The 25,119-nt window shown below is 45.8% G+C and overlaps 1 protein-coding gene across 1 annotated transcript in view; it reads left to right on the forward strand.

The window, feature by feature from the left end:
- Positions 1-25,119, forward strand: part of pcsk1 (proprotein convertase subtilisin/kexin type 1) — a 130,307-nt gene that overhangs the window by 92,642 nt on the left and 12,546 nt on the right. Inside the window, exons 10-11 of the mRNA XM_041187073.1 lie at positions 5,661-5,894; positions 24,592-24,749. Of these exons, the coding sequence (XP_041043007.1) occupies positions 5,661-5,894; positions 24,592-24,749 (392 nt within the window). The remainder of the gene's footprint in view (positions 1-5,660; positions 5,895-24,591; positions 24,750-25,119) is intronic.

Consider the following 25,119-nt stretch of genomic DNA (forward strand, 5'->3'; position numbering starts at 1 on the left):
ATCCTCAGTAGGTCTTAAGTCCCTGACAACTAACAGGGCCCAGAGAGGCTGCAGCATTCACTTCTTGAGGACAAGGACTACCCATAGAGGATGGGGCTGATGACACCCATGTGGTGGCCTCAGACTGCAGCAGAGCGACGATACACCGGGACTTATACCACAACTCAGACTTCGGTGATATGCATTTTGAAAATGAGGTTCTGGTGCCGGACAGGTCTGGCGGAGCACTGCAATACACTCCCCAGAGGGTGTCACACATCATCGTCGCTTACTGCATGACCCACAACCTGGTGCTGCAGTGGGGAGTGGACCTAGTTGAGGAGGAGATGGAGGAACTGCACATATTCTCCGATGAGGAGGATGTTGAAGGGGTGACAATGATGAGGTCCTCAAAGGCGAGGATGCGGCAATGAGGCCATCGCACTGCCAGACGAAGCAGGTGCACTCGGGAGGCCCTCATAGCCGCAAGGTTCATGGAGGATGCTGACAGGATCACAGCCATGAACCTTTAAAAGCAGCTGATCACACGATTTACAGATGCTGAAGATATGGGGGGCCAGCCCCACCTCAAAGGTGCTGAGAGCACACAGAGAGAATGATGGAACTCTGAGGTGCCTGCCCACAACATTCTGGCAGCAATGACCAGCACCATCGAGGTACAGCATAGTAATGTGTCCATTGAGTGTGAGGCTGGACCATCACTTTTGTCTGAAGGCTGCACAGAGCAGAGGGAAGAGGTTCTGGACTGAGACAACTGCCTTTATCTTGTGCAAGATCCAAGGTTTCACATCTAAATGACACGAACACTGCTCATCAGAACAAGGAGACATAGCAAGGAGACATTCTTGGGAGTTTGTTTACAATAGTGAACAGTATGTACAAGTGATTAACATCTGTGCCCAGGGTGTGCAGCTACATCTTCTTATCCCTGCCGCTACGCCTTGGTGCTCCTCCAACGTCCACAGTGGAGGTGGAGGCGGAGGCAGCCTGCTGACTGCAACATTCTGTCTATGGTGACCTTGCCCGGTGTCCTCTGGAGGGCTGAGACCTGGGGGGGGCCCGGCCTGCTTTCAGAATCCTGCTGTGTGACAGTGGCACCGTTCTTGGCCTGTGGAGCTGGAACTGCTGGGGTCACAGGAAGAGGGGATTCAGACACTCCTGGAGTCACCTGTGTGGATGGCCATGAGGGTGGGGGCGTAGGAGGGGGAAACCTGCTGATTCTCCTCCCTCCTCCTCCCTATGGGTGCCCAATGGCCCCTGGCTGACTCCTTGAGGAGAAAGGGAAGCTGGAGGGAGATCGAGCTACCTCACACCCCTCTAGCATTGACAGTGTTGGAGGCCAACTATGGCATCAGCACGCACAGCAATGCAGGACCAATGTCCTGGACCAAGGTCTCCATGGAGGCTGCCATCCTGCCGGTGTTGACCTCGGTGCGTTGGCATGCCGATGTTATCACCTTGGACTGAAGGTGAACAGGCTCTTTCATCATGCCTTGCAATCTGATGAGTGCAGTGGACAACCCTTCCTGCAGCTCCAGCAACTGAGGTATGACCGAGTCCAGAGGCCCCTCATCTGACTCGAACTCAGGAGATTCTTGGCCTCTAGCAGTCATGCGAGTGCCAGTAACCTGAAAAGTCCCTGTCGCTGTCTGCTGTGGATCAGACAGTGCAATGTGGTCACTGAGGTCCCACCGAGGTGTGTGTCACTGCGCTAGTGGAGGGTGTGGGTGAGCGTTTGATGTGTCTTCAATTAGGGCGTTACAAGGTGTCTTCGGGGCTTGAGTCGAGGAACTGGCTCGTGGACCCCATCAGCGGCTTCTCAGATGTGCCTGCGAAAGCAAGGAGAGATAATTAGTGCATGGCAGGGGACTGTGGAACAGGGGAACTCACTCATAGCATGGTTGTCTGATGGATGTTGCACAGCTGGATCCTCACTTGAGCACCGCTGACCTCACCATCATCACAGGAACGTTCCAGATCATCGCCGACCAGCTAGATTACTCTATTTTCAAAGTCTGTGAGGACCGTGATGTCAGATATTATTTCACCAGTCTGAAACCTCTCCTTTTTGTTGTGTGCCAGCTTGTCTTGCATGAAGACAGATGGAGAGAGTGTAAGCAGGATGCCTGCCAGGCCAGATGAGAAAGATGCCTGGCATATGTCGGTGGTGAATGGTGCCATGGATGAGATGAGGACCGATCCACAGGGCAGATGAAGATGCATGTGAGAGAGTGAATGGTGATGTCCCTTGAACTGGCCGTGAATGAGATCCCTGTGCATGTGTGGTGGGTTTGTGAGTGTGTAAGTTGAGAGTGATGAGAGTGACTTACCCTGGTGGAATGGAGGAGATCATTCATCCTCTTTTGGCAATGGTGGCTGCCCTCTTTTTGCAGGGCATTGGCACTGACCACCGCTGCCAATGCCTCCTATGCTGGATTGGTAACCTTGCTTGCTGGCCTTCGCCTAGAGCGGGGTAGAGGACTTTACAGTGGGCCTCCACTGCATCTAATAGGTGCCTGAGGGAGGCATCACTAAATTTGGGGGCAGCATGTTTCCTCTCTTTGGCAGCCATGACTTTGCAGCAGCTTCCGATCCTTTAGAGAGAGCTAGCTGTGTGAAGGGGTGCACTTTAAATATGGCACCCGGATTACTAAAGGTCTGAGGTGAGGGTGGGCGATTCAGAGGCCACCCCATCACTGATCAGGCATGTTTCCCAGAAATGCATTATTAATGAGGCGGGACGCGCTGGGTATTGGGATGATATGGCGAAAACCTGTCATTGTAGACAAAACATCCTTTTTCCCACCCGCTACCACACTCGGTGCAAACCTGGGACGATTCTCCCGTTGGGGTTTTCCTCACTTCAGCAGAGTTTAAATATTCTGGGTTAGTACAACAAGACCAAGAATACTATAGTTACCATTGATCAGAAACTGAACTGGATCATCAATATAAACATTGTGGCTGAAAGAGCAGATCAGATGCTAGGAATTCCACAGTGAGTAACTCTTGATTTCCAAAAGCCTGTGCACCCTCTACATGGCACAAGTCAGGTGTGTGATGAAGTAAATTGCCAGGATGACTTGATTCAGTTCAAACAACACTCATGAAGCTCAGCACCATCCAGGACAAAAATGCCTGCTTAATCAGCACCCCGTTCACCACCTTGAACATTCATTCCCTCAATTGATGCACAGTGGCAGCATTGTGTACCATCTCCAATATGCACTGCAGCAACTCACTATGTCTACTTCAACACCTTCTAAAGCTACAAACTCTACCACCATGAAGTGGTAGGGGAAGTGGTGCATAGTGGTATTGTCACTGGACCAGTATTCCAGAGCCTCTGGGCTCTGGGGACCCAGGTTCAAATCCCACCATGACAGCTGGTGGGATTTGAATTCAATAAAATTCTGGAATTAAAGTTTCATTGTTATAAAAACCTTTAGGCTGTGACTCCAGACAAAGGCAATTGGGGTGCATGCCCATGTGTCAAAAAAGCATATAGGATATTTGCCTTTATTAGCTGAGACATTGAATGTAAGAGCTGTTCCGTTCACTATGTCATAGTGATTCCACTATATTTACAAGGATATTGCCAGGACTGGAGAATTTTAGTTTCAAGGACAGATTTGATGGGCTGTTTTCTTTTGAAGTAGAGGGGAGATCTAATTTAAGTATAAAATACATGTAATTGGAAAGCACTATTCCTCTGATTGAGGAGTCCATAACCAGGGATATAGATTTAGGGTGAGAGGTAAAAGGTTTAGAGGGGAAATTGGATGGAAAATATTTTCACTGAGGCTGTTCCAGGGATCTGAAACTCACTGCCTGAAAGGATGGTAAAGGCAGAAACCTTCGTAGCATTTAAAAATATTTATTCTTGTATCTCTACAAGATATATTCTTGTAGTGTCGTAACCTGCAAAGCTACGGACCAAGAGCTAGAAAGTGGGATTAAGCTGGATGGTGACTTGTCAGCTGACACAGGCATGAAGGGCCAAATAGCCTAATTCAGTGCTATAAATTTATGATTCTGTGACTCTTATCAATTATTTTATTTTTTAAATTAAATCTTCTGATTGAAAAAGAAAACGCAAGGAAATATTCCTTTAATTCATTGCACAATAGGACATTTCTCAGAGAAACCATAGTCAAAATAGCATTGCACTTAAATCCACATCATTGTGCAATTTACATGATGGAATGAAGGATTGAAAAGAAATATATTTGAGCACAAATCCAGAACCATTGTGGTTCACGGTGTACTGATGGCAGAATAAAACATATAAAATCAACACTTAGCTAGAATTTCATAATTCATGAAACTAATAATTTGCTACATTTCATTATAATTAATGTTTGCCTATTTTATCTGGATTTAGAGTTTTAGTGTATAATAATCCTTGCTTTCTAATTGTATTTAGATGAAATGTACTTGGCAATAGATTAGAGGTGATACATTACATTAGATTTTACGAAAGACTGAATGAAAGCAGGAAGTCCTTAACCTTTAATCTGCTTTTGTTTTCATGTGGATAACTGTGTCTGCAAAACCACTTTAACAGGTTAAGATGAGGATTTTACAAATTTATGTGATATTCATAGTAACATATATATTCTAATAAACATGACACCAAGATAAAAATTCTGTACTTTTGTTTTCAAACGGTAGATTGAATAGTACTGCAACTTAGTTGTGCATTTAAGTGTAATTAAGGTGTATTTTAAAATTTTGAATCATTGATAAGGATTGAATTATAGTCACACAGCTCTTGATAAAGTTGAGACTAGATAGATACCAGCAAAAGACAATGTATTGTTTTCTGTGCATTGCTACAATGCAAGGCCCTAATTACCAAGATTCTAAACTTTCAACACTTGATAAATTGAAACAAAACATGCAACAAAGAATGACACGGATTTTTGCATACATCAGTGGGTCTATATGGAAGCTACGGCTGGATTTTTCCAGCCTCCTTCGCACACCCCCCACCACCCCACCAGCACCCCCATCACGGTGGGTTCCCCCTTGGGCGAGGCTGGTAAGCCATTGAAATCTCCATTCATATTAGTGGGACCGGAAGATCCCACAGTGTGAGGGGCTGTAAACTTCCAGCCTATGTTGTACATTATAGACTAGAGCCTCTGTTAATTGCAAATTTAATCCACATTGCTGTAGGGAGGTGCTGAGCAGAGGCTCAGCTCTAACCTTCACACAACAAGTAGTATTGGAGGACAGCTGTTATGAAACCAGTCAGGAGTCCACTGGCAGTCTATACATACCATCTTTCTTGTCTGTTTCTTTTGAAAACCCTGTAAAAAGCATGAAGTTTGCTTCCTCTGAAAGAAAGTCATGAAACATGGTTGAGGCAGAGTCACAGAATCACAGAAATTTTATGACGCAGAAGGAGGCTATTCCCGAGTTTGTGATATTAGATATGGTAGTGTCACAATCACAAGATCATAAGGAACAGAGAAGGAAGACTGAGAGGGGTTTTGGAGACTGGAATGGAGATATTTGGATCAGCAGTAACACTTCTAAAAATGAATTAACAGGTTAATGAGTTAATGAGTTATAATAATGGTTATTTCAACTATCTCACTACTACAAATTAATGAATATCTAACTTAGCAATTTTGTTACTGCCTTTTCAACAGCCCAAATCTTACATGGAGGGAATTGCAACATTTAATTGTCTGGACCTCTGAATATGATCCACTGGCCAACAATCTGGGCTGGAAAAAGAATGGAGCTGGTCTAATGGTGAACAGTAGATTTGGGTTTGGCTTGCTGAATGCCAAAGCACTGGTTGATATGGCAGATCCTAAAACCTGGAAGGGAGTGCCAGAGAAGAAACAATGCATTGTTAAAGATAATACTTTCGAATCCAGGTTAGTAATCACATTGGTCTTTTGCCTTCCTTTCATTTTAGTGTCATGAAATGTTCATATCTATACAAAAGTTAACATACAAGACTTTTAACCTCAGTGTTCAATTATCCTGATTCTGGAGAGTTCAGATTATGCATCAGAGTATATAAATCAAATGTTAAAGCAAGTGGAAAGAGTTGGGCTCACATACTGTTCCAGACTACCCATTTCAGATAATTTTAGTGACAGCTAAAAAAATCAATATTCTTCATATTTGTTGTTCCAGGAGTGATTATAACCTAGAAGAAGTGTTTTTTATTGAATTCGACAGGAAGGACAGAAATCAGTTTCCAATGGTTCCCACCATGGCAGACCACAAATCCCACTGGAAGCCGGTGTGAAACTGATTTTCATCCTACTAATGAAATCGTCGCCCCCACGCCCAATTTGCCATTACACCGACAGGGAAACACTCCAGTCAATAACATGTCTGGACAAGTGTGACGTACAAATGTCCGAACTTACCATTCGGGCCTTGCTAACATCGTGGACATCCAAGGAGGATTGAAAACATCGAGGGACTTCACTATGGGATTGCAGTATCTTCCAGGGATTTCGTCATGGGCAGATATGGATGATAGGCGAGGGGGATGGGGGAGAGGAAGGTCTAGGTATGAGTGGGAAGGGAAGGTGTACCGGGGTGGGGGTGAAGTTGGAAGGGCAGCAGGGAGGGGAGATAGTGTTAAGGAAGTGAGCGTGAAGTTGGCTGGGGGGCCAAAGGTGTAAAGTGTAAGGGAGCATGTTGCACGGAGGGGTGAAGGTCTACGGAGGGGGGAGGATATTTGGGTGGGGTGGAATGTCCAGATGAATGTGCAAGGGAGGAGTCTGTGGAGCAAATGTGAGCCCCCTGGGAGTAAACTCATGGTTCATGTGGCTGGATGTAATGGTAAGTGTGAGAGGGGGCAGAGGGCGCCGGTAGGGTGGGAGGGTGAGGGTGCGTCAGCACTGGTAAAAGGGGGGGGGCGAGGGTGATTGGTGTGGACATGGAGGCAAACATGGATCCTGGGAGCAGGAAGCAGGAGGTTGGGGAAGTCAATGTGGATGGAGGTGGGATTTTCTCGAATATAGGGAATGTGCACCTTCACCTGGACATTCCTGGGGGAGAAGGGTTTGGATTGAGGGTAATATTGGGGAGGTGGAAGGTAATGCCGGGGATCCACCATGATGGGGGAAAGGACATGGGTGACAGGGGGTGGTGGGGAAGGATGGGGGAGATTTTCAGAAACTTTGCTATGATCATTTTACTCAAATCGACAGTGCGTGGAGCCTCGTGTTGGACAGGCACAGGTGCTGCGGTCAGTGGGTGGTTGGAAATGCAGGTCAGCTCAGAATGACAACTGAAAGAGAATCCCAGCAGGCAGCATTGAAAATGCTTGGGACATTGAGATGAATGTGATGGATAAACGCTCTGCATACATGGGAGAGCACTTGCACAAGGCTCCAAAAGGCCCTGCCACACACACAATTCTCCGTCCACATTAATTTTTGGTCCGGCTGTGTGGAGCTGAACTGCCAGTGGTAGGGTGTGCAGGGGAAGGACTTGCAAAGCCTGTAAATAAAGCTGAAAGACGACATTACACATTATTCGTGAAAGTGAATATACTTGCAGATTCTAAAGTGCAACCACTTGTGATCAAAATTTCTTGACTTTTCTAGGCCTACCACTTCTTCTAGGTGCGGCCCTGACATCCGCAACAGGGGTGGAGACAGCCTGTGCAATGGTTGGCCCTGCTGCCTCTGATGACCTCGGCATGCATCCTCTGGAGAGCTGAGGCCTTGAGGGCCTCGGCTTGTCATGACTGTCCTCCTGTGGGCCAGCTGCTCCCTCTGTGGTGACAGACAGCGAGATTGAGGGGGTCACAGGCAAAGGCGACTCGGAGGGAGTGGGCAGCCTCTGAAATTCCTGAGTGGATGACCCAGGGTGTCCAGCTGCTGCTCCTCCTCCCTTCGGGTACCCAAGGGCCCCAACCTGACTCCTTGAGGGGAAGGAGCACCTGGAGGGACATCAAGGTGCCCCGTTTCCTTCTCGCGTTGCTACTATAGCCTCCATGGCTACTGCGATGGAGTGCAGATCAGAATACCTCTCCGCTTTCTGCTGGACCTCCCCATGGAGACCTCCATGCTCGCAAATGTAGGTACCACTCGGATGCTTCCCCCACCTTCTGCTGACTCTCCAAGATGAGTTGGAAGGCTGAATCCAGAGGCTCATCGTCTGACTCCCACCGCACAGATGCGTCTTCCTCAGCAGTTCTCCAAGCGCTGGGGAGCTTGGCTGAACCTGCCTCTTCCTGCTGTGGATACTTGTCTGTGCAGTGACCACCAGATTGTGCATGCAAGCCTGCTCTAGATCTAGTTCACACCGAGGTGTGTGTCTCTGCACTGGTGGAGGGCGTGGGTAAGCTCTGTGATGGGCCTTCCAGGCTGCTTATTTCCAGTTCTTCAATGGAGGAGGTATCCTCCTGGCTGGCGGCGAGGGCTTGGATGGAGCTGAGATCCTCTTGGCCGGAGGTGAAGACCTGGATGGAGCTGAGGGACTGGTTGGCTGAGAGCATCAGTTACTTGACAGAGCTTCCTGTGAGCCGCAGTGGAGATAATAGGTGCATGGCAGCAGAGTCAAAAACAGGAAAGAGAGCAATCACAGTTGTGTTAAGAGAGGGATGATCTGATGCAGGATCCTCACATGGGTGTTCACCTCCAACCTCACCGTCAATGCAGTAACAGTCCCTGTCCTCACCAGCCAACGCAATGGCATGATCCTCAAAGTGAATGTGGGGCCTAATATTAGCCCTCAGTCTGGGACCTCTCCCTCCTGTTGTGAGCCAGCTTCCCCTGCATGCAAACATATGGACAGAGTGTGAGCAGGACACATGCCACGGCAAAGGATAAGGATGCATGGAAGTTTCTGTGGTGAGCGGAACCATGGACGAGATGAAAATTTGAGCTCCAGAGGATAGGAGTCAATGGAGATGTGAACATGTGTGTGATAGTTAGTGGTGTTGTCCCTTGAGATATGAGATCCCTGTGGATGTGTGATGGGTTTGGGAATGTTTGAGTTGAGAGTGATGAGGTGGTTGGCTTACCCTGGCAGAACCGATAAGATCATTCATTCTTTTCCTGCATTAGATGGGTGACAACCTCTGTCCTCCATTGGTGCTGACTACCACTGCCACTGCCTCCCAGGCTGGATTGGTGACTCTAGTGAAACTCCTACAGCCAGAGCAGGGGTAAAAGATATTGCAGTGGGCCTCAACAGCATCCAAAAGGTGCTCCAGAGAGGCGTCAGTACGTTTGGAGGCTTTTGTTTTCCTGGCTTTCGTGGCCATCTGTCGCTCGGAGCAGTCCTGGTCTGTAGACATGAAGTAGGCTGTGCTCTGGTGTGCTTTAAATGTGGCACCTGGATTACGGAAGTGCTGAGGTGATGGCGTGGTGGGCAAATCCGAGGCCACCTGCCAGCAACATGTTTCCTGTGCATGCATTACTAATGAGGTGGGGTGCACCAGGAAGCAGACGATACAGCGCAAAATTCTGCCCTTGCGGCCGACAGGAAAAGAATCGCTTGTCACACCCGTCACCGCACTTAGTGCAATTCAGGGAAAATTCCACCTTGTGACTCTTAGTTCTAGACTCACTAGCCAGGGGAAACAACCTCTCAACATCTGCCCTGTCAAGCCCTCTCAGAATTGTATATAAGTAGTCGCTAGCTAGTCTAGAAATTGAGTATTGTAGAAAAAAGAAACATACTGCTGAAGCTTTTCGTCTTGCACTCATCAGGGCAGATGTGCAAGAATACCAAATCTCAAAGGGAACCATATATACTGCATGAAGAGAGTGCTGATTAGTTGGCAAATGGATTCTGATTATTAGAGGTGTTTCCACGGAGAATGCTCCAGGGAACAGTTAACTGCCAAGCTTTTATTTAAATTTTAAAAGCCAGGTAGGTCTACTCTGATTGGTCAAGGCAGTGGACCTGCCCACACATTGTGCCTTTTTTAACTAAATAAAAGCTAAGGAGACAGCCATTCCATGGTCTACAGGAGGTGGAAAAACTGGGAGAATGGAATAGGGTCTTTAGAGGAAGCAGGGTGGACAGAAGTGTAGTCAAGTTAACTGTGTTTGTCAGTGGGCTTATGGTGAATATTGGTTTTCAGTGTATTGCCAGAAATGGAGATAGAAAAGTCAAGCAAGGGAAGAGAAGAGTCAGAGATGGACTACATAAAGCCAAGGGAGCAAAGTTGATAAAATGTTCCAGTTTGGGGGTGAGAGCTGGAAACAACACCAATACAATCATCAATATACTGTAAAAAGAGGTAACAGTGAGGACTTCAGTTGGATTAGGACAAAGGAAGCTTCTCACATTCCACAAAATTACAGGATAGCTAGGACATATAGGGGTTCCTATCACAACACCTTTTATTTGGATGAAGTGGGTGAAGTCAAAGCATAATGGATCCGTTCTCCAGTTTCAAAATTCTCATTCTTTTGACTCCTCCCTTTGGCTTTTGCTTCCAATTTGAGTACTGAATGTCTTTTGAATCTACACGTTTTTGACCTTTGCCATTTCTGCCAGGTCCAGCGTGATGCCACTAACAAAGATATTTTCCCCTCTCTTTTCAGCATTCTGAAGGGACTGTACCTGCTGTGACACCCAGGTCCACGCTTTAATCAACCCCATCACCCCCTCCCCTTCCCACAGCATCTTCTCATGTGAACGCAGGAGATGTAATGTCTGCCCTTTTAATTCCTCCCTTCCCACCATTAAGAACCTTAAACACTCCTTCCAGGTGAAACCACGATTTATTTGTATTTCTTACATTTCAGTATAGTGTATTCCTTCATAATAAAGTGGCCTCAACACTGGGGGAACGCAAATTGTGTGACCGCTTTATGGAACACCTCCATGTAGTTTGCAAGCGTGACCCTGAGCTTCTGGTTTTCTGCCATTTTGATTCTCTTCCCCTCTTCCTTTCTGTCCTCTCTGTCCTCAATCTTCAACACTGTTCTAATGATGCTCAATATAAACTTGAGGCTTTCAATTATGAATTTTACAACCTTCCAAACTCAACATTGAGTTCAACAATTGCAGATCATAACCATTTTTTTGGACAGCAGCAGTTGATGATGGTTTTTTATTCCCAACTCCCCTAGGCCCATCTTTTGTTTCATTACTTGTCCCAATACCATCTCCTTTTGCCTTACACCATCATTTCTTTTGACATTTAATCTCTTCTGCCTTTCACTCTATCAGCAATCTTTCATGTTATCCTATCCTCTCCCCATCCCCCACTTTCCTTGCCTCTGCACATGCTCAAAACCTGTTGCACCTCCAACATTTTCCATTTCTAACAGAAGATTGGCAACCTGAAAGGTTAACTACGTTTCTCTTCACAGATGCTGCCTGACCTGCTGAGTATTGCAAACATTTTCTGTTTTTATTTAAGGCGATATTAGGGCAGATGGTCAAAAGCTTGGTCAAAGAGGTAGGCTTAAGAAGCATCATAATGGAGAGAACGGAAATAGAGCATTGTAGAGGTTTATGAAGGGAATTCCAGAACTCAGGGGTTGGGCAGTGAAGGCACTGTCACCAATGGTGGAACAATTAAAAACGGCGATGCACAAGAGGCCAGAATTGGAAAAGCACAGATATCTTGGAGATTTGTAGGGATGTTACTGAGATAGGGTGGGATGAGGCCATGGATAGATTTGTTATTCTTACTTATTCACGGAATGTGGGTGTCACTGGTTAGGCCAGTATTTATTGCGCATCCCTAATTGCCCTTGAGAAGGTGGTGGTGTAAATTAGGATGAAAATTTTAAAATCAAGGCATTGCTTAACCAGAGGCCAATATAGATCAGTGAACACAGGGGTGATTGGCAAAACAAACTTGGTGTGAGTTAGGACAAAGGCAATGGAGTTTTGGATTATCTTACTTTTATGCAGGGTGGGAAATGGAGCCCCTCCAGGAGAGCTTTGGAATAGTCCAGTCTAGAAGTAGCATAACCATGGATGAGAGTTACAGAAACAGAAGGCTTAGGTAGGGCTGAAGTCAAAGCCAATTACCAGGGACAGCGATGGCGTCAGTGCCAGGGAGCAAAGACATTTTAGCTTTTCTCTTTCCAGTGTTTATTTGGAAGAAATGTCTGATCAACTGGCACTGGATGTCAAACAGTTTGAGAAATTAGAGACAGTTGGGGTGGGGGGGGCATAGAGTGGCAGGCAGTGAGAGAGGTGGTGCTGAGGTATGACTGGGTTTCGTCAGCATACACGTGGAAACATCACATCTTTAATTGCTCTGGGCAATGGATGGCAACAGGACTATTGCAACTGTGTAGTGTAAAATGCAGCAATATTTATCTTCCCATTCTAAAACTATGAAAGGCAGCAGCTAGTATATGTTACTGTAATACATACAATTTGTTTATTGTTCTTGCATCCTTACTTTTATCAGGTCTTATTCCTAGGAAACCTATAGATTTACTTTGCAATTATTGTACAGTTTGTTTATCATTAATCTGTCCCCCATCTGTCAGGTTTTTTACGGGTATAAATTCTAGAGCAACCAGCAGTTATGTAATCAACTAAATTAATATAACTGCAAAACTTTATTGAGAGGTTCCAAAGCGGCTTATGCGTATGATTGTGCTTTCAAATATTATCATTCATAACTTGTGGACATTCTGTGACTTGGCTGCAGGCTTCTGTTAGTGAAGCTTGTAAAGGGGAAGGAGGGATTGTGATTATGGAGGCTTTCCTAAGTGTGTCCATAATGTTGCTTGGTTCAGTGATAGGCAAGGCCTTGCTTTACCAATTATATCTAATGAAGCAGATCAGAAATCTACTCCTACCTGACCCTTCTGGTCATATATTTGACCTTTTTATGAATGTGGGAACAGGAGTAGACCATTCAACCCATCAAGCCTGCTCTGCCATTCAGTTAGAATTTGGCTGATCATCTACCTCAATGCCACTTTCCCTTATGCATTGATGTCATTAGTTTCCAGAAATCTATCGATTTCAGTCTTGAACATGCTCAATAATTGAACTTCCAGAGCCCTCTGGGGTAGAGAATTCCAATGATTCATCACCCTCTGAGTGAGGAAGTTCCCCTTCAAATCAGTCTTAAATGGCCTACCCCTTATTTTGAGACTACGGGCGGAGTCATCCCAGATTTACACAAAGTGTGGTAGCGGGCTGGAAAACCAATTTACCAGCTGGCCACAATGGTAGGGTTTCGCACCGTATCATCCCCTTCTCACCTCATTAGTTATTCACTCATGGGGAGCTGCTTCACTGGTGGATGGTCTCCAATTCGCCCACCACACCGTCACATCACCACTTCCTCACGCTGGGCACCATATTTAAGCTGCAGCCGTGCACACAGTTCTCAGTGCTTCCAGCCCAGGACTGCTTCACAGAAGATATGGCCCCAAAAGACAAGAAGACAGCAGCCCCCCGATTCAATGATGTGCCCCTGGAACGCCTTTTGGATGCCATGGAGGCCCACCGTGATGTCCTCTACCCCGGCTCTGGCCGCAGGAGGGACAGCAACATCATCACTCCACGTTGGGAGGAGGTGGCAGAGGTTGTCAGTGCCAATTCTGCCCACAAGAGGTCGGCCATCCAGTGCAGAAAGAGAATGAACGATCTCATCCATGCTGACGGGTAAGTCAACCATCTCATCAATCCCAACTCATCCACTCACAAGCCCATCACACATTCACTGGCATCTCACTGACTGCCAGCTCAAGGGACATCACCACTCATTCTCACACACACACACCCTCACATCTCCATCTGGCCTCATCTCCTCTGCAGATCACCTCCTCATCTCATCCATGCCTCCACTGAGCACACACATACACATACACATATTGCTTCTCATTTGGCCTGGCATGTGTCTTGCTCACACTCTCTCCATTGGTCTTTATGCAGGACAAGATTGTGCACAATAAAAGGGAGAGGTCTCAGACGCAGGGGTGTACTGCCGGATATTAAGGTCCTCATTCCCTTCGAAGACCACACATTAGAGCTGGCTGGAGAGAGCCTGGACCGTTATTGCAGTGACGGCGAGGTCAACGCCAAGCAGCCAAGTGAGGATCATGCACCAGATCATCCCTCTGGCAACTCAACTGTGAGTCCACTGTTCTGTGCACTAATAATCTCCACTTCCTCTCCAAGGCATATCTGCCACATTGCCCTCTGTCAACTTTGGCTCTGACTCCAGCGCCGACAGCACCTTAGATGAGGACCCTGAGGACAGCACCCTCAAAGACCCAACACAGCGCTCACCCACACCCTCCACCAATGCAGCGACACACACCTCAGTGGGACCTACATATACAGCATGTTTGGGTTTACTTCCTGGTGAATACTGCACACAATCTGTTCGCAGTAGGAGGAAGCAGGGACACCCAAGGTTGCAGGCACTCAGAGGACTGATGGAGGCAAGGGATCTGCTGAGTATGAGCCAGATGATGAGCCTCTGGACTCAGTCCTCAATCAGTTGTTAGAGCTGCAAAGACAATCAGAGGAACATCCGGAAGGGATGTCCGCTGCACTCCTCAGATTGCAAGGCATGATGGAGAAGTCTGTCCACCTTCACTCTGAGGCGATTGCGTTGTCATGTCAACACACTGAGGTCAAGATTCGCTGAATGGCAGGTGCCATGGACATCTATCCTGTGCTGTTTGTGGGCTCAACTCCATCGCTGACGCCATAGTTGACCTCCAAAGGTTTCAATATGAGATGCATGTGGGGCAGTTGGATCTCACTCCAGCTTCCCTTTCTCCTCAATGACTCAGCCAGGGGCTTTTGGCAGCTCATGGGGAGGAGGACCAGCAACTTGATGCCCTGGGGCTATCCACCGAGGTGACTCTGGGAATGTCCGGCCCATCCAACTCCCCTCTTTCTGCGACCCCGTCAGCTCCAGCTCCACAAGCCTAGGAGGATGCACCTGCCGCACAGCAGGAGACCCAAAGCAAGCCAGGGCCCCGCACATATCAGCCCTCCAGAGGTTGCCTGTCAAGGTCATCACAGCCAGGGTGTAGCTGTCAGCAGGCTGCTTCCACCTTGGCTGTGGATGTTGGGGGAGCACCGAAATGTAGCGGCAGTGTTAGGAAGGTTAAGAAAATGTAGGGCGGAATCATCCCAGGTTTGCAGTAGCGGGCCAGTAAAACAACATTGTACCCACTGGGCGCAATGGCGGGTTATCACCCCGTATTGTCCCAAACCCACAGCATTACTTATGCATTCCTGGGAAATGCATCGTTCCCATGGCGTGCGGGCTCTCATTTGCCTGTCATGCCATCACCTCACTGTTTCATCACGCCGGGCACCTTAAAGTCTAGCCGCGTTCACACATCTCAGTGTTTCCAGCCCATTACTACCGCAGGGAAGACATCCATGAAAGGCAAAAAGACTGCAGCCCCCAGGTTTAATGACATGTCACTGGAATGCCATTTGGACGCCATGGAGGCCTGCTTTGATGTCCTCTACCCCCATTCTGGCCACAGGATGGGCAGCAGCATCACCAATCCAGCATGGCAGGCAGTGGCAATGGTGGTCAGTGACAATGCTGCACAGAAGAGGTTGGCCATCCAATGCAGATAGAGGATGAAGAATCTCATCTGTGCAGCCAGGGTATGGCAACCATCTCATCGCTCTAAACTCACACACTCAAGCCCATCGCACATTCACTGGCATCTCACTCACTGCCAGCTCAAGGGGCATCACCACTCATTCTCTCACACACCCTCACATCTCCATCTGGCCTCATCTCCTCTGGAGACTGCCTCCTCAGCCCTCACCATCTTGAGGCCACTTGCACGGATCAACATGTGCCCACTCACACACCCTGGGATACCCTCCTCCCCCAAGCAAGCCCTTGCCCTGCAGCCATTGAAAAGCTACCCACATTTGGCTGATCTGGTAGGTATAGACCTCTATGAGCCCCCCTAAAAGTGACATGGTGCTGTCTGTGAAACCTGGCGCTGATGAATGTGAGTGCTGACTGAAGCAAGATGGGTAAACAAACCTTGAAGTCCCAAGTGAAGTGCAGCCTGCCAGGTGTACGTGCTGTTGTGAAACACATCGGTGTGTTTTGCTGCTGACGTGGGTGGATGATCCAGCAGGGTGGGAGTATGGTGGGGGGTGGGGTGGGGGGGGGATTGAGTCCAGCAGGTTAGCTTTATATTGGTATGCCGATGTATTACAATGAGGTACCCGATGTCCGATAGTGGGAAACATGGCCTGTCATTGGCTGGCTGAGCGGACGATCGCAAACTGGTTTCATGCCATCGTGAAATCGATCGCGCCTTATTGTCCAGCCACGCCATCAAACACGGCTGATTCCGGCAGGCACGGAAAATCCCGCCATAGTTTCACCGCGTGGGCATGGACATTAATCATATGTACATAATGTTTATTATTGTTAATAAATGTTAATAACATAAATAATGTCACCCTGTTTATGACTACTTGGTTATGATGAGCAGTGTTCGTGTCAGTCTGAAGTGAAAGCTTGGTTCCTGTTAAGGATAAAGGCAGGTGTATCAGTCCAGGGCAGATGTGACCAACCAGTTCACTAGCCACCAGCCACCTTCGGCTACACTGATTCTCAGCCATCTGCAGGAATGAAAGGCGCCATCTGTAGACCCTGGATCTAGCTAGATGCTGACCCACAACGGCTCACAGTGGCTCTTCAGCAGCTTGTGCAGGAGCCCCAGCCGTCGCTCCTTCTGGAGGGTGCTGCTCTTCCCTCTGCCCAGCCAGCTGCCTCCGTCGCTCTCTTCTCCTTCGCTCCCTGTAAGCCATGAGGCATACAGCTAGATCACCAGGCTCCAAGCTCCTGATGTAATCCTCCTGCAGGATGAAAGAGAGCGATGCATAGGTTTGCATTGGTCCCTAGGGACCTCTCATGGTTACATGTGCGGCTCAGGTTCCATCTCAAGGTCCCTTCACACATCCCGGAGAGCTGGCAACCACTTGGATGGCCAGAGTTTAGTGTGCTGCAAGGCTGCTCAAAACCCCAACCACCTCTGCCCCACTCCATCTGACCAATTGGCGACTGCTTCTCTCACCAGATGGCATGTGTGCTCTCAGCTCAGGTGCAGGTATTCTCCTCACTCGCACTGCGCTGTTAGCTTGAACCATAGGGCAGATTGGTCCAAAACTTAATGAAGACATTGCAAGGGGCTGTGAGTGCTTCCACCAGGGCTCCATGGGCAGCTTTCACAAGTAGATTGTAAAACTTGCCCAGTCGTCAAATTGTGCTGCAGCCCCCTAAAATGCTCATTTATGTGCAGCCTGTACCCGAGGGGTGAAAGATTCAGGAGTAATTGGTGCCTCCATGTTGCTTGAGTGGACAGATAAGCTAGAGACATGACTCCACACATGTCAATGCAGCTGTGCCTGAACCGTCTCAGCTGCAGAGGAATGGTCACTTTATATAAGGTTTCCCTAATGCGTGGCCGCTTCCCCCCCACCCCCGACCATCCCCATATGTGCTTGTGCACCACCATCAAACCCTGTTGCCTTGCAAGCCCCCCTTCACCCCAACCACAGGGCAGCCCTTGCGCTGGCACTGCACTGTCACAGCCAGCGGGAAAAAGCAACTTGCCTGTGCCCTCGCCTGAATGCAGGGTGCTTTGTCCTTGAAGTTGGAAGAGTGACCCTCACAAGCGCTGCACAACTTCCGAGTTCCCCTTGAAACTTAGCTCGACAGGTGCATGCCTTTTAAATGCTGTTGTGAATCACGTTATTCTGAAGTCACACTGATGTGGGAGGTAAACTCAACATGTGGAGTGTGATTCCAGTGGGCAGGCAAGATGCATCGAAATTATATTCCTGACAGACAGCAGGAAAGGTGGCCTGCCATTGATGGGCAGTGCGGACAATGCTGAACTGGTTTCACAGTGATGTGAAACTGATTTTCAGCCTTCCCACTATATTGTACCCCCACCCACCATGATGCCCACTGCCAATGGGAGCGGACGATTCCACCCAATGCCCCTTGGTTCTAGGCTCAACAGGGGAAACATCCTATCAACATCTACCCTGCCCAGTCCTGTAAGAATTTTGTAAGTTTTAATGAGATCACCTCTCATTCTTTGAAACTCTAGAGAATAGAGGCCCAGTTTCCTCAATCCCTCCTCATAAGACAATCCCTCATCCCAGGGATTAGTCTGGTGAACCACTGTTGCACTCCCTCTATGGCAAATATATCTTTTCTTAGATAAGGAGACCAGAACTGTACACAATACTCTAGTTGCGGTCTCAACAAGGTTCTATATAATTGCAGCAAGACATCTTTAATCCCATGTTGAAGACCTTGGTCACCCCTTGCCAAGCCTTCCTCTCCTATTTTTATTTGAAGTTCCTCCCAGACAATGGATGTAGGAGCACTGCCCCTACCCCACCCACCACACCACCCCCTCCTTTCAGTCTTTTGTAGAATTGAATCCAGATTCTTGACATTGAAGGGACTTGAATGCAGCAGACTAACTTTCAACTGGCACAGTCATAAAACTCACCAGAGATAATGAGAAACAAAAACTCCTTCAAAGCCCCAACAATAAAAGCAAATAAACTACCTCTAAGCATATCTTCTGATTGGAAGACCTGATAGTGTTTTCTAATTTCCGGTGAATCTATTGGCAGGAAGGCCCAACTTGCAACACTGCAATGCCCCTTACCTGCAAAATGAGGATGAACAGGAAACTTCTATCAATAACAAGGATTTCATTTATATAGCTTCCTTACTTTAGTAAATCAGCCCTAGGTGGTTCACAGGAGCACTATCAAATAACATTTGATAACATAGATCAGATTTTCCCCTCCTGCTCCAGCGAGGAATTGAGTCGGGGATGGTTAAAATGAGGACCACGGGGCTGCAATTTCAAACTTACCTCTCCATTCCTGATCTACACCATCATTTCCAACACACAGACATACGAAATAGGAGCAGAAGTCGGCCATTCAGCCCCTCGAGCCTTCTCCGCCATTCAATAAGATTGTGGCTGATCTGTTTGTGTTTCAAGTACCACATCCCCATCTACTCCCAATAACCTTTGATTCCCTTGCCTAACAAGAATCTATCTACCTCCAGCTTAAAAATATTCAATTACTTCATCTCCACTGCCTTCTGAGGCAGAGAGTTCCAAGGTCACACAACTCTCTGAGAGAAAAAATTGTCCTCATCTCTGTCCTAAAAGGGCAACCACTAATTTTAAAACAATGCCCTCTAGTTCTGAACTCACCTACAATTGGAACCATCCTTTCCACGTCCACCTTGTCAATGTTGTTCAGCATTTTATACACTTCGCTCAAGTCACCCTTCACTCTTCTAAACTCCGGTAGAAACAAGCCCAGTCAGTCTAAACTTTCCAGTTATCAATCTAGTGAACCTCCTCTGAACTGCCTCCAATGCATTAACATCCTTCCACAAATAAGGAGACCAAAACTGCACACAATATTTGAGATGTGGTCTCACCAATGCCCTGTATAACTGAAGAATAACATCCTTACTCTTATGTTCAATTCCTCTCATAAGAAAGGATAGCATTCCATTTGCCATCTTAATTACTTGCTGTACCTGCATGCTAACTTTTTGTGGCTCATGCACTGGAAGATCTACATCGCTCTGCACCTCGGAATTCTGCAGCTGTTCTCTGTTTAAGCAATACTCTGCTTTTTTTATTCTTCTTGCCAAAGTTTCACATTTCCCCACATTATACTCCATCTGCTATATTTTTGCCCACTAACTCAACCTATCTATATCCACCTGCAACCTCCTTATGTCCTCTTCACAGCATACTTTCCTACCTATTTTTGTGTCATCTACAAAATTAGCTATCATACCTTCACTCCCCTCATTTAAGTCATTGATATAAATTGTAAAAAGTTGAAGCCCAAGTACAGACCCCTGCAGAACTCCTCTCATCATATCCTGCAGATCAGAAAAAGACCCATTTATGCATAGTCTCTGTTTTCCGCCAGCCAGCCAATCTTTTATTCATGCTAATACATTACCCTTACACCATGAGCTTTTATTTTCTGCAATAACCTTTGATGTGGCACCTTATCAAGTGCCTTCTGAAAATCCAAGTATAGCACATCTACAGGCTCCCCTTTATCCACAGTACCTGTTACCTCTTCAAAGAGCTCCAGTAAATTGATTAGCAGACAGCAAACAGAGTAGGAATAAATGGGTATTTTTTGGAATGGCAGATGGTGACTAATGGGGTACTGCTGGAATCAGTACTTGGGCTATTCACAATGCATATCAATGATTTGGATGAGGGAAACAAATGTAATATTTCTAAGCTTGCTGACGACACAAAACTAGGTGGAAATGTGAGTGGTGAGGAGGAAGTTAAGAGGCTTCAAGGTGATTTAGACAAGTTGAGTGAGTGGACAAATACATGGCTGATGCAATATAATGTGGACAGGTGTGATATATATACACTACAGTAGGAAAAACAGAACAGCAGAGTATTATTCAAATGGTGATAGATTGGGAAATGTTGATGTACAAAGGGACCTGGGTGTCCTAGTACACCAATCACTTAAAGCAAGCATACAAGTGCAGCAAGCAGTTAAGAAGGGAAATGGTATGTTGGCCTTCATTGCAAAGGGACTTGAGTACATGAGAAAAGATGTCTTACTGCAGTTGTACAGGACCTTGGTGAAACCACACCTGGAGTATTGTGTGCAGTTTTAGTCTCCTTACCTAATAAAAGATGTACTTGCCATAGAGGGAGTGCAGCGATTCTGATTCCTGGGATGGCAGGATTGACGTCTGAGGAGACATTGGGCCGACTAGGCCTGTATTCACTGGAGTTTAGAAGAATGAGAGGGAACTCATTGAAACGTACACATTTCTGACTGGGTTGGATAGACTGGATGCAGGAATGATATTTCCTCTGGCTGGGGGGGTCTAAAATAAGGGGTCACAACCTCAGGATATGGGATAGGCCATTTAGGACTGAGATGAGGAGAAACCTCTTCACTCAGAGAGTGGTGAACCTGTGGAATTCTCTGCCACATAAGGCTGTGGAGGCAAGTCTCTGAACATATTTAAGAAGGAAAAGATAGATGTCTAGACTCTAAAGCCATCAAGGGGTATGGGGAGCGATGTTGAGATAGAGGATCAGCCATGATCTTACTGAATGGCAGAGCAGGCTCGAAGGGCCGAATGACCTACTTCTGCTTCTATATTCCTATATTTCTGTTTCTATTGCATGGCAGCTGTGTCATTTTAAAAAGTAAAATTAACTTACCAGCCCTTGGCTCTCGTTGTCTGCATCCTTAGAGTGGCAACTTCCACTTCGGCTCATGGGGCCGTTGATCTCTGAGCGTTGGAGGGCTAATGGGAGGCCCTCCTTATTGGACAGCAAGCCTGCTCCCTTGTCTTTAATTGGCTGAGGCTTTTAAAATCTCAGTGGATGTGTCTAAAGAATGCTGTGTGGGGTTGGGACCTGCAACTAGCCCCCATATTTGGTTCTCAAGCCCTGAAAAATAATTCAGCCCTTTTTCTCAGTAATTAGTTATGTTCTGATTGAATAAGATAAATAGTTAGGGAACGGGGAAATAATATAACTGGCTGGCTGCTGTAATTTAAAAGAATTCACTTCATTTAAGGGAGCGATTTTCATTTCACCATTACTGGGAGCATAGATTCCACATCCATATGTCACTTTATTTCTGCAATGTATTTTATGTAAGTTGAGCATTTAGAATTTTTGGCTTTTGACTTTACACTTGGCTTCAGATGAAACATAGAAATTCAAGCTGTCAAAAGCCAAGGCTGTGCATTATCAATAACAAACGTGTCAATGTCTTGGTATAAATTCCTCTGTCTGTCATTTTAGTGAATGCATAACCCAATGGTTATTTTTATAACCATGACTGGAAATTGATGGAATTGACCATGGATCACTTACCAATATAACTGAAAAATACTGCGGATGCTGGAAATCTGAAATAAAAACAAAAAGTGCGGGAAAAATTTAGCAGGTCTGACAGCATCTGTGGAGAGAGTTAATGGCTTGAATCCGTATGACTCTTCTTCAGAACTAAAGAGAAGTAAAAGTACGATGAAATATATACTGTTTAAGGGGGGTAGGACAGATGAAGCTGGATAGAAGGCCAGTGATAGATGGAGGCAAAGGAGAGATTGTTTATCTTGTTCATGTTGATCTTTCCAGAGTGCTTACCCTTGTCCAGCTATTACCACATTCTGCTTTCTGACCTTAATGCCACCATCAGCACATCCAGTACCACTACCATTAACACCCCTTTGTTCTTTTGTTCATGACATCTTTATCAATCCCTCCTTTGCCTCCACCTACCGCTGGCCTTCTATCCAGCTTCACCTGCTCCACCCCCCTTAAACAGTATAAATTTCATCACATTTTCCCTTTTCTTTAGTTCTGAAGAAGAATCATGTGGACTGCAAATGTCAACTCTGTCTTTCTCTCCACAGATGCTGTCAGACCTGCTGAGTTTTTCCAGCACTTTTTGTTTTTGTACCAATATAACAGGTTGCATTGACTGCTCCTAGGACAGGAAAACAGTCACCAAATATAATCTGTTATAAGTTAAGGGAAATAGGGAGCATCCTGTTATTACACCTGGGTGTACTGGATTTCTTGATGGAACTGAATGTCAATAATAGAAGCTAACTAATTTTCCATACACTCCAAACCTCTGTCTCAGCTCATCTGCTGCTGAAACCTTCATTCATGCTTCTGTTACCTCTAGACTTGACAATTCCAATGCACTCCTATTTGATCTCCCAAATTCTACCCTCCATAATCTTGAGGTTATCCAAAACTCTGCTGTCAGTGTCTTAACTCGTAACAAGTCCTTTTCCCAATCACCCCTGTCCTTGCTGGCCTACATTAACACCTGGTACGGCAACGTCTCAACTTTAAAACTCTCCTTTTTGTTTTCAAAGCACTCCATGGCCTTGCCATCCCCTGCTCTGTGATTTCCATCAGCCCCATAACCCTGCAAGATATCTGCACACCTCTAATTCTGGCCTCTTGTACATTCCCAATTATAATCACTCCTCCATTTGTGACCGTGCCTTCAGTTGCCCAGGCCCAAGTTCTGCAATTCCCTCCCCACAGCTCTCCGCCCTCTTTAAGACACTCTTAAAACCTCCCTCTTTGACTGAGCTTTTGGTCTTCTAAACTGATATCTCTTTATCTGACATGGTGTCATACATTGTTTTATAATGCTCCTGTGAAGGTCTTTGAAGGTCTTTGGGACATTTCATTACATTAAAGGCACTGCATAAATATAAGATGTTGTTGGCATTGTTGTACACTTGAATCATTGGGCAGAAAATTCTCCTTTGTGGGTATGCAAACCTCAACACATACTTTTCTCAACTTGTCTTATCCAGGTGATCCAAATGTCTCATAATCAATTACAGGAAATTTTTCCCAATCTTCACAAGGAGAAAAAAAATGCTCCTATATTTGGTTTAATAAATCTGCCATAAAAACCTGGGTCTCTTTTAGGAAGTAATAATTTAGACAGCGACCAAATGGTTCTGCTTTAAGCACAATCGGTGATTCAGTGAAAATTGCAAAAGAATTATGCTACTTTTAATCAAGTTTCTGCTCAACAGGTGTTTTAATCAGATTGTCTTGTGAGCAATCTGATATTAACCAACTGAAAATGACTTTAAAGAACTATACAGAACCATTTACTAGATAATTGGTGTATAGTGGGCAATTTCTTAGTATCTTCTTTTTAAAAATTGTTAAAAGCTTTTAAAATGTGCTTAATGCTGTCCTTGCACCTAAAAAAGAAGCTTGCTTTTAAGAGCCTCCTCGAAAACTCACAAATGGACATAATTAACAGAAACTTGCAATGCTGAGTCATTCAACACGGTGGGGGTCGGGGGGGTATGGCCAGTTTCTCTCCTAATGGTTTTTAAATTAGCATCAAAGGTTTCAGAATCTTGATTTGGACTGGACATAATTTGCACTTAAAACCCTTCAATCTTTTGTGCTCCTTTGGCCAATTTCAGGACATAAACAGTGCAACTAAATGGAACTCCAGATTAGCATGTGAACCAATAATAGTGGCCCAATAAGCCTATTAAAATGTAGGAGCCTTGAGTATTTTCACTGCTTAGAACTATGAAATACATTTCTGTGCAGTAAATTCACTGTTTTAATTATACAAATTGCTTGAAATCTTTTGGAAATAAAAATGTGTGACTCTTTGTGCCACAAATATCTAACAAATAGATCTCATTATCCTTTAACTTCTTGCCAGGACTTCAAAAGGTTAAATAATAGTTGTTTTGACTCAGCTGCTGAAAAGATGAAATATGGCCTGAGCGAGGGGAAACGGCATGATGAAGAAACCAAGGGCAGGATTTTCCAGTCGTCCACCCGAGAGCGGATGCTAAACAGTCCACCCAATCGGATCGAGCGTGCGCCCACCCACCAGATGTAAAATCCTGCCCCATGTTTATTTATTCCTTAACTTACATCACGTATTAATTTGTATCTGCAACTCTCTCCTGAGCTCAGTTTTAGAAAATGCTTCAGAACAAATAAACAATGGGCATACAATGTGAATCATGGATCACATCTGTTGACAATTGTCTTATGTAAATCATTTAATACATTTTTGCAGGGCTTTGAAAGCTGGTGGAGAGATTACAATTGAAATCCCTACCAAAGCTTGTGAAGGGCAAGACAATAATATTAAAGCTCTGGAGCATGTTCAACTGGAGGCAACCATTGAATATACTCGGAGAGGAGACCTTCACATCACTCTCACATCTCCTGCAGGTAAGTCAGCTCTGCACTCTGCACAGGATATGCACTACTGAAATTTATATTAAGAACAAGTATAGCGGTTCAATATTTTTGTATCTGGTTGTGAACTGAGTGTTCTCAACTGACATCTCTCATTTACATTTATTTCAAAATGTTGATTAGTGAGAATGGATTTGATGTAAGTGTGGGATCTCTTCTGGAGAATCAGTGCTCACCGACAGTTGTGTATTGTATCTCTCACCATTTGTTATTCCACATTTTATTAACATGTTGATGCAGTGTTCAATTCCAGTGTGTTTTCATTTGCTGGAATTTGAGTGTTAGCATTATGAACATACTTTACATTGTGCAGTAATATTGTTTATTGCTTGCACATAGCTTG

Source organism: Carcharodon carcharias, chromosome 4 (genome assembly GCF_017639515.1).
Source record: "Carcharodon carcharias isolate sCarCar2 chromosome 4, sCarCar2.pri, whole genome shotgun sequence".
Taxonomy (NCBI): domain Eukaryota; kingdom Metazoa; phylum Chordata; class Chondrichthyes; order Lamniformes; family Lamnidae; genus Carcharodon; species Carcharodon carcharias.